General features: G+C 38.8%; 1 protein-coding gene across 1 annotated transcript in view; it reads right to left on the bottom strand.

Moving 5' to 3' along the window:
• Positions 1 to 13,238, bottom strand: part of SPOCK3 (SPARC (osteonectin), cwcv and kazal like domains proteoglycan 3) — a 473,026-nt gene that overhangs the window by 179,489 nt on the left and 280,299 nt on the right. The window contains exon 3 of the mRNA XM_082253008.1: positions 3,582 to 3,696. Coding sequence (XP_082109134.1) covers positions 3,582 to 3,696 — 115 coding nt within the window. The remainder of the gene's footprint in view (positions 1 to 3,581; positions 3,697 to 13,238) is intronic.

Here is a 13,238-nt window from a genome sequence, read left to right on the forward strand (position 1 = left end):
TCAGTATGCGTTGTTTTGGGGACAAGGTGCTTTGGGGGCATCAAAGCACCCCACCACATTGAGGGCATGTGGTCTGGTATGGTTCAGGAAAGGGGGTGCTCACTTGCCCCCCTTTTCCTGACCTGCTGGGCTGAATGCTTATATAAGGGTCTGGTATGGATTTGGGGGGGGGGGGCACATGCCATTGTGACATGGTGACATGACAAGGACATGGTGGTCACCTGCTCCTTAACAACCATGTTTACTGGCTGTTAAGGATGCCAGCAGCCGCCCGCTCCTATTCCACTATTTACAAGTGTGTGTAAAGGACATAGGCTACCGCCAGCAGAATATCACTGCAAGCTTTCACTAAGAAAATGCTACATGACTTCATAAAATTGTCCATGCAGTACTTTCGTAGCATGTTTTAGTGAATGCCAAACACATTTATTGAAAAAGTCATCAGAACTAATGTCTCCATTGGAAGATTTCCCTCTAATACTGTTCCCGGGACAACCCAAAATTTAGGATTTCACTTTACTTTTACTTTCGGCGATAATAGTAAACATGACAAATAAGGGGGGGGGGGTTTCCTATCAGAGGCACAGACAGCAATAAAAACCTGACTGTTCTAATTTCTCTCCACTCAAATCAAAACTTAAAAACGTTTGCCTTCACTTAAACTTTAACTCAACAAACAGAACTCACTACTAGAGATAAAAAAAAAAAAAACTTGGATTAAGGACTTATTCACATGAAATGTGGTAAAATAAATGGTTGAGCTATGCTTTTACTGTCCCCCTTAAACCACAGTGCTGGCTGGATAGGGTTTTACACATGCCGTTTTGCTTTAGATGCGCATCAGTACCACCTCTGGACCTATTCATGTGAAATGCACAAGGTTTTAGTGTGGTGGTGTGGGATTTTCAGGTTTAAAACTGTAAGGGGGAGACATAAACTGTCAACCACCATTTAAAAAAAACGAACCATCACATATTGTTTTTTAAAAGGACAGCAAGAGACAAGCATGAACGAGCCATAAAAGAACAGTGAATAAAAAAAACCCAATAATTTAAATTTAAAAGGGGCCTGTGTAATCAATTACCCCCTGTTCTCTTTTAGGACAGTTGCTGACAGTGGCTACTTATTTACTTATACTGTATGTGAAAATCAGAGGACTGTCCCTTGATCTGCACAAAATGTCAGTTAGTTTCACCAACCTCACAAGTAAAAAAAAAAATATATATACATTTTTAACCACTTCTGGACCGGAAGATTTTCCCTCTTAATGACTAGGCCATATTTTGCCATTCGGCACTGCGTTACTTTAACGGACAATTGCGAGTTTGTGCGATGCTGTACCCAAATAAAATTGGTGTCCTTTTTTCCCACAAATATAGCTTTCTTTTGGTGGTATTTGATCACCTGTGTGATTTTTTTTTTGCGCTATAAACAAAAAAAGAGCGACAATTCTAAAAAAAAACAAAACAATATTTTTTCACTTTCTGCTATATAACATTCTCAAAAAAAATTTAAAAATCACAATTTTTTAACATTTTAGGCCAATTTTTTGCTACATATTTATGGTAAAAAAAATTGCAACAAGGGTATTTTGATTGGTTCGCGCAAAATTTATCGCATCTACTAACTACAGGAAAGATTTATGTCATTTTTATTGTTTTTTTTCTACTAGTAATGGCGGCGATCTCAAATTTTTAGCGGGACTGCGACATTGCAGTGGACAGATCGAACCCCTAACTGACATTTTTGGGGGTACCAGTGACATTACTACAGTAATCAGTGCTAAAAAATATGCACTGTTACTATAATAATGACACTGGCAGGGAAGGGGCTAACATCGTGGGTGATCAAGGGGTTAAATGTGAGCCTAGGTGAGTGATTCTAACTGTGGGGGGGGGGTGTGGCTTGTGAAATGATCATAGAGACCTGTTATCCTATATAGAAGGATCACAGGGGCTCTATGATCATTCCAGGGAGAAGAACGGTCAGCTGTGTTTACAACAGCTGACCGTTCTTCTCACTCAGCGAGGAATGATCACGGGTGTCAGGCGGCAATCAGAGCCGCCTGCCCCCTGCATCGGCTTCCCCGCTGCTGAGTGGAGGCGGGAGAGCGCCGGCAGCGGCGCGCGCTCGCCCCCTAGCTGCAGGCGCACGACCGACGTAGGTCTACGTCAGTTTGCGCAGGAGGGCCGCACTGCCGCAGTTAAAACACTTGTTCATATTTACTACCTTATTAAGCCCCCATCCCCCCCTTCTCCATAAGCCAATATTTTGTGGCAGCCTTTTTCCCATTTACTTGTAAATCTTTTTTTTAATTATCCCTCTTTTGTTGTTTTTTTTTTTTTTTTTGGCAAAATCACATTTAAAATGTAAAAACCAAGCATTTCTAGAATTCACTTACTGATGAAATGAGTCTTTCTTTCATTCATGGTTAGATTATGACCCATGCAAACAATGGGTAATGAGTTTCAAAGGGAATGGTGGGGTGAGTTTATAACTGGCATGAAGGTATGAAGATCCAACCAATAAAATATTTTCTTGAACAGTTGTGGTTTGAGCATGCATGAATCAGCTAAAACGGAATCATCCTGGTTGAATCGTCATGGCCAATCACTCACAATTAGGCAAGTGAAATACTATTGTATAGTAGTAGGATCTTATTATCACTATGTCCTGCCTATAGGCTTTTTTGCATCTCAGTGCTAATGATCTCCTTTTTCAGTCACGTCCTGTCTACATGCACTTGCTTCAGAGTTGGCTGCACATCATTGCTTGGGGCCTACTTCCTGATATTAACAACAGTGGACCATGTGTGTTGGAACAGCTGCTTGTAGATTCCACCAGGGGACATATGTTACAGGGTGATAATGCAGGAGCACATTTGGAATATAGTTGCAACCCCCTAACAAGCAGTGCATGAACATGCATCTTCATTGTAGTATCACAAAAATATGAAAGCTTCAGAAGAGAATGAAAACCAATTTTTGAAACAAACCCAACTCCGGCGTCCTTTTTAACTGGGTCTTTATGCTGAGGTCCCACCAGCTCCTGAAGTTTAGTAAAGATTGGGAGATGTTTCAACAGCTCAGTCACTATGCTTGGAACACACACTGTGCATGCTCTCAGTACAGACACCTCAGCAATCCATGGAAGTATATGTGTGGCACATGGGCGTTAAAGTCCACCATCTTTACCATTGCACATATGCATTACGTGGGCAGAGGTTAACATGTCGATGCCTATATCAGATTTTATTGAATGGGTATAGATTTACTTAAATTGCCCAATTTCAGATAGAGTTATTTAAAAAATATTAGGTCAGCCATGATTAAAATAAATAAAATGCAGCTATTGCTGCAATATTTACCCTATAATATGTCTCTTTAGGAGCCAGTTACCATTTACATCTAGTAGAGAAAAATAACATCCAAAATAATTTCATTTTAAGTTCCACTTCCAAAAATAGCTGCATGGATTCAAGGACTGATGCTGAGTTGTGACTGTTTTGACTTAAACCCTACAAAATAACTACAAAACATACATATTTAACTTATCAGAGTGAAATCTAAATGATCACATACCTGTGGGTAAGTCTTCTGTGACTGACACACACTGCAGTTTCCTGATTCTGGGCAATGCATACTTTATGCCGACTGCATTTTGTTTTTGAACATGGATCTTTTGCTGGATCCAGAGCTGGAAAAAAATAAACATTTAATAAATACTATATTGTGGACTTTTTATCTAGGGCCTTGGCAACATTAAAACCATTTTCCTACATTAATACGGCATCTACAGTATAGTACATTAATGCTATTTAACATTTTATACATCCTGAATGTACTATTATATAAGCAGAAAAGAAGGCATGGAATAATAAAATGACAACCTCTATACCTGTACATTATATCTCATACATTTATTATGTTTATTATTCGTATAGGAGAATGTACACAGTGTTCTAGGCACACATAGACAAGCTTTGCAAAAAAGGAACCAACATTGCAAAGTTCATTGTCATTCTTTGGTTCTGTGTTGTTTTCTAAACCTTTTGCCGAGGGACTTTCAAGCCTTGTAATTGTTTACAGTTCATGCTACAAATTTTGCTTTCCTAATATGCTCTGATATACTGATTGGTACAATATTCCTTGTATGCTTTACCATTTATATAGGGTCATTTATGGCAATGCAAAGAAGTATGTCATTAATATAATTTAATTCATGGATTCTTAACCCTCCAGCTGTTGCAGAACAACAAGTCCCACCATGCCTCTGCCTTTGGCAGTCATGCTTGTAACTGTCAGCCTTGAAATGCCTCTTGGGACTTGTAGTTCCACAACAGTCGGCGTGCAACAGGTCGAGCACCCATGATTTAATGCATATATTAAAGTAGAAGTTCAGCCTAAAACTAAATCTAAATCTACTGGCAGCCACAATCTAAGACTAATCTATCTAACCCTGTAAAGAAAAAATCGCTATACTTACCTTTTCTGCTGCCAAACTGGTCCAGTCTCCAGCAGTTAATGCAGTGTGGAAGAGACAGCCGACATTGGCTGGGAAATGCCAGGGAACTAACATCGCCCATAGACTTACTATGGGGCTTCCATTGTCGACTGACTCTCCTGCACATGCCTCCACAGAGAAGCCACCGCTTCAGTGTGAGACTGGAATGGATCGGCTGCAGAAAAGGTATGTATAGTGATTTTTGATTTACAGGGTTAGATAGATTAGTCTTAAAATGTGGCTACAAGTAGATTTAGTTAGTTAGTTTTAGGCTGAACTTCAACTTTATTTTCTTTTTCACCACACCTGCAGTGCTCTCTAGCAATTTCTAGATAGGGATCACTACTTTTACTTTTAATATCCTAAACTGTAATTCCTTTTGAAAACTAGCTAAGCTCAAATCTATCCCCGCCCTCATTCTGAGCATATGCCATCTACCCTGTAAAAGGAAAGATGCCGATACTTACCTACGTATTTGTTTGGTCACGTGATCTCTTCTGTGGCGGCTTCAGAGTAGAGTAAAACAATGCGAAAACAGCTGCAGAGCCTGGACATTTACATCACCTATAGGTTTACAATGGGGCAGCCATTGTTGGCTGTCCCTCCTCTACACTGAAGCCAGCACTGGGACCCAATCATGTGACCAGACCGAAGCATCCTCAGAATAGAGAAGTATGCACATCTTTTCTTTCACAGGGTAGATAGAATAGGCTTAGAATAGGGGTGGGAGCAGGTTTAGCCTTAGTTAGGTTTTGACTGGAATTACACTTTACAGTAACATTAAACCTTCATTTAAAAAAATAAAATAAAATGTCCGCATGTTTATGTTAATGCCCGCTGGGTAAAGGAATCTTCCCTCGTATTCATACAAGCTTGATAGCAAATAATGAGTGTTTGGCCAATCACGGGGGTGTACCATGACAACCAATATAAACAAAAACCACAGGCCAATCATTAGGAAGTACAAGGGAGGAGCTTTATGACACTGAACACAGTTCCGGAAGTTAATCAGGGCGGCTCCAAATTAATCCACACACTATATATATATATATACAGACAGATCCAAAGATACCATCTTATCATATCTCCCTTAGAAGACACGGTGACCCTGTGTTGAGCGCGTAGGGGAGGGGCCCGGACGGTATCACTGCCAATTCCAATCAGGAAAGGAGCAGCACACAGAGGATCCCCATTCCCACCAGATGGCCATCACATCCAATTGCTACTAAAGATGCTTGTATGATTGGTGCGCTTGAAGCACCCACTAAATGTGAGTACAATATTGCTTTTATTTAATAAAATGTATTTAATAAAACTTGTTTGAAAGATATAAGCACTATTGGAGTCCCCCCATTTCTTTCTTGTGACATTGCATGGTACTATGAGGGACATCAATTAAGGAGAAATAATCCCCTGGGAGACCAGCAGACCATCAACTCCACGAAAGTTGACCCTAAATAGGGCAATCCACGCTATAAGACCTAGCTTAACCACTAGGTCACACGAGTGGAGGTGAGAACCCAGACTCACAGGGTGTTGCGGTGGAGGTCACTATAGATTGTTATTGGATGCACATTTTTAAATGGATTATTCTTCAGAAACCGATGGGAAGTGCAATATCCAGCACTGAAAAATAGCACTAGACACTTTTTCACTATTTATTTCTTAATAACAGCTTTCACTTGGCTAATTCGCGCATGTTTATATATGTTTTCCAATTGTACTATATCATTTGCTATATATTATATAGGCACGCTATGCGCTTTATTATTTTTTGATTGATTATCACTATAAATATTAATATACTTTACTATTTATTTATTGTCACTGTAGAAATATTAATTGCACTTTGCACCAAAAATATTGAAGCCACCTTTTATTGTATATTTTATTATTCATATTGTTATCATAATACTATTATTATTATTGAAGGCACTTTATATAATCAAATTTATATCTTTTACCTATTGATTATATTTTGCACATATACATACGTATACGTTTTTGGAGCACTTTATTTTGCGTGGCATTACTTAAATGTATTTTGATTATTTACACTTTAGAGAGAGTGCTATGCTTGTAGCAATATCAAGAGAGAAGTGCTAGACCTATTTAGCTTGCAGGAACACTTACTTGTAAAATAAAAAACATGTTATATTTACCTGCTCTGCACAATTGTTTTGCACAGGGCAGCTCCAACTAATTTTTTCTGGGGTCCCCTGCCAGCGCTCCAGGCACCTTATTTTCAGCAAGTGCCCCCATAGAAAGCTGCTGTTTATGGAAGCATTAATGTGGGCTTGCTCCTGAGGCTCCCTGTCTGTGTCCATTGACACAGACCAGGAAGCTCAGCACTGCTCCCGCTCCCTCCTTTGACAGCAGAGGGAGCCAATGGCCAAAAAACAGTGTGCAGTCCGCCTAAATTCCCTACAAGACCCTTATCCAAACAATTAAGTAGGGACAAGATTTTACCACCCACCAGCCCAAACCATACCAAACCACAGGCCCTCAACATAGGGGGTACTTTTTGTTGTTGGGGGGGACCAGGCAAAGAACCTTGTCCTCAAGTTGATGAGGACAAGAGCAACTGTCCCACAACCCTGGCTTGGTGACTGTGGGCAGAGGGCTTATCAGAATCTGGAAGCCCCCTTTAACAATAGGGGGGGGGGGTCCCCAGATACCATCCCCTCATGTGAATAAAAAGGGGTACAGATCTAAAAAAACAAAAGACAATGAATTTATGAGCCTTTGTGCTCCACTGCCCAGCCCCTTCTATTGGGCCTATAATGAGATGAGCAGCTTCATTGACCGAAAGATACGCAGAAGGGTTGGACTGAATTGACACACACAAGAATGTAATGTACTAACAAAAAAAGCAAAACAAATGGATCCAGCACACCAATAATACATTGATAAAATAACTATTAGCTTAATATTGAGATAAAGATAAAAAATAAGAATATTTTTAAAAAATTACAACCTGTAAAAATATTGTAATGAACTAACAGGTTTTTTAAATTATACAACCAACAATATTATAGCAAAATACAATTTTCCCATTGCAGACAAGACGACAAAGTAATGTCTAAAATGGCTTTAGTAAATACCCTGCAATAATATCTTGAAATCTTAGCAAAACTGCATTTTTGGAATGTGTTGGTTTCATACTGATGACAAAATATTTTTTAATTAGATAAGAATGCTGATACTATAAGCAACTGTCTAGAGACACCTTGATGAAGATGTGTATGTATGCACCATACTTTAGAGCCCATCAACCCTGTAGTGCAGGGACTCCTGGCTATTCCCAAGATCTTTCAAAACCTAGATATTTCCTCTAGAAATGTAAACACCATTAAATTAAAGCAAGCAGCATGTGTTACGTTTCCCCAAATGCATTTCAGTAACAACATTCTAGATGTTGTATAAGTAGAAGGGATATTGAAGAATGATGACTGACAACTGTTTTAATTTTTCAGGCAGTCTTTCTCATCACTGCCCACTCTTACTCTTTCTTATCACTGCCCAAATATAGCATTCCGTTTGTTGCTGGAGCACTTGCTAATGGCATTGCTTTTTGTTGTGCATTAACACCATCATAATCACTTTCACTCTTTTTTTTTAACAAAAATTAAATAGATGTATAGCCATGTGGTAGACTCTGTGACCGATGTACTGTAATGATAACAGTTTATTCACACCAATGAGGTGTGAATGTGGACCCTGGTGAGAGACGAATGTGTGTGATGGGAATCTCTTGAACTTGCAGTGAAAGTGGTTATGTATGAGAAATTGCAGGAGCACTTTCATGCTACATTCACTCCAAGGGGCAGAATTTTCCAACAGCGAAAGCACAAATGGCAAGCAGATCTTTTTATACTAGAGTCTCAGAGCTGAGGCTGTTTTCATGACATCCATTTTACTTTGAATATCTAAAAACCAACAGGCATATACAAAAAAAAAATATTTTTGACAAATACTAAGATACATGACATAATCCCATTTCATTACTCTGCTTGTACAATTCAACAGCTACTCAACCACCCAAGTATATCCAAAATTCAAGCATAATAAATTGACACGTATTGGCAAGTATCTTGGTGTAGCTGCCACCTTCTTTATTAAACATGCAAAAGACAAGCTCACTGTTAAAGTATAATACTGGGAACTCGCTAATCAGACAATATGCTTAGGCATCTAGTGTAAGCATAGATGGTCTACTCAAAAGCAAGCTTATAGCTTACTTTGCAATGTACGTCACTGAGACTTGTACATGCTCACATGACAAACAAATATGGCCTAATCACTTGCTGCTAGTAGCTAAGGTACTTTCATTGGATGACAATGTTGGATTCCAAAACTTGAACTATACTGTTTAAGGAAGGACCTACCACAGTAATTCTAAATCAATTAGATATTATAAAGAAAATGTATAATTATCGATGTATGTACAGTATGTACATACATGTATATATTTCCTAACAGCCTCAATGAATGATGAAACTATACTAGCAATGCGTAAAGAAGATTATTGTTATCAGGGCCAGATTAACGTAGGGGCTATTGGAGCTGCAGCTCCAGGCCCCTACCTTTTATATAGGCCCCGAGTTGGCCATATTCACTGTTACCGCTCTTCTGTCACTTGTAAACACAGAAGTCTGGCTTCTATGCTCGCTTCCCCAGGCAGCACCCTCAGAACCTCCCCACACAGCGCGAAGGCCGGACAAGGAGGGACAGTTGCCGATGCATGGATGTGTTTATGGGCTTCAGAGACAGCATCCCATGTTGAATTAGGCATGCATGGCTGCACCCTTCCTCCTCTGGGTGCATGCCAAGGCACGGCCCTTAAGGCCCTTCAAAATCCTCAGCACCAAGCCCATGATGCTCTTAATGCGGCCCTGATTGTTATAGTTCTTTCTTACTTGAAAGTAGTCTGCAGACTTCCAAAAAGAGAAGCACCATAACCATCTCTAAGCATCAGTCTTGTTTTTAGAGAAAACATATGCCATTTATGACCTTATTATGAAAATGCTAGAATTTGTACTGATCCAGAGGCTTCAACACTTTTTGAGGCACTGACCTGAAATAAGCATGCAGTGAAGTCAGCGAATCTGCATATCAGGCAATTAACACTTTTTAGAAGAAAAGGTCATCAAAGTTGGCCTTTATGCTTCCACAGCACAAGTGTTCCTTTATAGAGTAAATGTCAAAGAAAGTCCCTGTACAATGTTAAACTATTGTTTAAAGATCAGAGGATATGGTAGCAGAGGCGTAACTAGAACCTTCAGGGCCCTGATGCAAGAAACCATGAAGGGCCCCCCAGACCCCTGGCCGGGGCCCTTACCTTCAAGCCCAGGGCTCTTCCCACTAATCCTGGGGCTCTTTACACTCGTTGCATGGCCTTTTATTACGGTCCCGCAGCAGGATTCTTTCACAGGTTCTGCAGTGGGCCCCCTTCCTGCAATCTTGTGGGCCCCCTTCCTGCAATCTTGGGGCCTCCCCACAGTGGTGCAATGCCAGCGTCCGGTCGCAAGTGTGACCTTTGCGATCCTGGAAGTTCACCCATTGGTTTGGTACCGGGCCCCCTGGAGCATGGGGCCCGGTAGCGATTGCAACCCCTGCAACCCCTGTAGTTACGCCCTTGTATGGTAGTCATCTGTCTATGTATTCCAGAATTGGGGTTGAAAGCTTGGTGGTAGTTTTAAATGTTTAAAATGATTAGTATAATGTGACAGTTCTCTAGTACCTGGTGAAGCCCAAATGGGGCTCCTAGGGGTGTCAATGTAAATGGAAAGAATGAGAATGTCAAGACATTTGGATTTGGTCCAAAATTGTTTTTTTTTTTAATTTTAAAAAATAAGAAGATATTACCAAAAATTGGCATACAATGTGTTTTTGGGATCACGTAAAAACCCCCCTTTATCAGGGATAAAATACAACAGAGATGTGTTTTGTAAAACAGTTGTTATGGTAACACAGTTGTGTGACAACATAATTTTTTTTTTTTTTTACAAATTCCAAAAAACGTTTAAAGTTATTCTAAACACACACTGTTTACTTTACATGATCCCTTCACTTTCTATATGTGGGTGATGGTACTGTAATTACTTTAATAAAATAACCTTTTTTACTAATCAATATACAGCTGTCACATGACCCAGCTCTTTCCCAGCCTGTCTGTAGGGAAACAGTGGCAGGAGGAACTTCTAGCCCTCTGCTACTGATTACATGATCAAAATAAAAAAACAGCCTTTGAGATACAGAGTGAAAAGAAATAAGTAATATCAAATGAACTGCTTTACATTTCATACAAGTATATATTAGAAATTAAATCTTTATTATTTTTTAGTAATAACATGATGATGTGAGCAGATTTCTGCTAGTCCCAGGCAGTGTTACACCCCTCCAGCCTGTGTCTTAGAATGACAGGGAGGTGAGGCCTCCATCAATCAACATGTAATATCCCACCCTCATTGTGTCTACCTGATTGGTGGGCACGAAAAATAAAGGTAGAAGTGGACTGGCATTTTCCACTGTGTATTAGCCAACATAGGTGACTCTATAGTCACATTGGCTGCTTAGATGTGATAGGGAGGAAATGCTAGGGGTAGAAAATACAATGAAAACTGAACATGTGCATTAACTGCCAACACTGTTTTGCAAAATCCCCAACTGCAGTGGGGACATGGATAGAAGGGGGAGATAGAGAACAGCAGGATCAACCAGGTTTTTCTTTTTCAGAATGCAGAAAATGAGTGAGTATGAACAGCATCTATTGTTGATTTAATGACACTTTAAGACAAAGACATAATTTCAATGAACTAATTTCATAAAAGTACAACAGTTTCCTGATGTACTTTTTGAACACAGTCAATTGAAGTCATGTTTTTAATTTCAAGAATTTTTTTACAAAATGTATGCTGGCCCTGATGAAGAGGGATTTGTGCTTGACCCCCAAAACATGTTGGCTGTCAACTCCTGAAAGACCTTTTTATTGTGAAAAATACAAATTAATATCTTGGCAAATCCCTGTGGCTTGGCGCTCTCATCCTTTATCTTCATATCTATCTATGTAAGGACAGCTTAATTTTATATTTAATGAACAAAGGTAAAAGAAAGTGATTGTGCGTAGACAAAAAAGTCTTAGAAGAAAAATCATACAAAATATAAAACCTGACCTTTGGATAGATACTAAATTAATTCACAAGGGATTGTGGATACATTTTTACATTTTTCATTTTCTATTTATTTCATGAATACACACGAATCACACTTAATGAAAGCATAACTATATTTTTTCCATAAAATAAATGATATAGATATTTTATTTTGCAAGTGGAAAATATGTTGATGTCAAAACAAGAATACAACATATCCCAATGCATGTAATCCTTGATATAAATACATATGCTATTAAATATTAATCTTTTAATCTGAGCAAAAGCAAAGAAAAAGGTTATTATCTTTCTGAATGTAATTGCATATTCAATAGACTTATTCATGCATAAAAGAAGAAATGACCCCTAAAATCACCTTAGTTCAATCTTATATTCGTTTTAAAATAAAGTAGTTCTTAGATAAAAATAGTATAATTATTCTTACTTATCAAACTTACGTATTGTTTTCCTTCTCATGTAGTCTTTGCCTGCAATAACAACTGAAGCATCTCTCTAAATGGGGGGAAATAATTAGAAACATCTGAGACAAGCTCTATTTCAACTGCTGACTGTTGCCCATGGCAACCAATCAGTTTATATTTTAAATTTTTTTGACACAGCTTTGAAAATGTAAATGTAAAAGCTGATTGGCTGCCATCCACTTTAGATAAAATTAAAACACTTTTTTTATTAATCCTCCATCATGTACATACTATGAGTAAAGCAGGATCTAGGTTTAGAAGCAGTTGCCAGTAGTGATAAAAATGTAGTTGTTTTACTTTTTTTATAACGTCAATGTATTACATACTACTTTATTATATGGTACTCATAGCAGTCCCTTCCCAAGAGAAGCTTTCAATCTAATTTCTAAGTTTTATAATACTATACTAATTCCTTGACAATGACAGTAGTTTCTGTTGAAGCTCATTCAATGTGACTTAGCAACCAAGCTATTTTATTGGTGCACAGCACGCTGAACCTACAGACACACTGGGGTTGATTTACTGAAATTGGAGAGTGCAAAATCTGGTGCAGCTCTGCATGGAAACCAATCAGCTTCCAGGGTTTATTGTCAAAGCCTAATTGAACAAGCTGAAGTTAGAAGCTGATTGGCTACCATGTAGAGCTGCACCAGATTTTGCACTCTCCAGTATTAGTAAATCAACCCCACAGTCTGGTGTTGACAACTACAGAAGCAGTTGGCTGGAACTTCGACTTCAGAGGACCTTAGTTTCTACTGGATGTAGCCTTAGCAACTTCAATCTATGATGAGTAAGACTGCAGTTACCCTTTAGTATGGGCTTCTATTAAGATCATTTGATATTAGAATTGTTGTCCAAAGGTAGTGGTGCTTTCTGATACAAATCTATGTTTCTGTGACATGCCTAAACTCAGAGAACCCTCCCTTGGGAATTGAGTCTTAAAGTAAAACTATAGGTCAAAACTTTTTTTTTTTCATTTTAGTTAGAGCAAGGAAGGGTTATAACCCCTGTCTTTATTTTTTTTTTGTCAGCATCTGTGTTCCATTACAGAGATTTCCCTTAATTTCTTGTCCCATAGCCAAACAGGAAGTGAGAGGTA

The sequence above is a fragment of the Pelophylax lessonae genome (assembly GCF_965119305.1).
Source record: "Pelophylax lessonae genome assembly, chromosome: 1".
Lineage (NCBI taxonomy): Eukaryota > Metazoa > Chordata > Amphibia > Anura > Ranidae > Pelophylax > Pelophylax lessonae.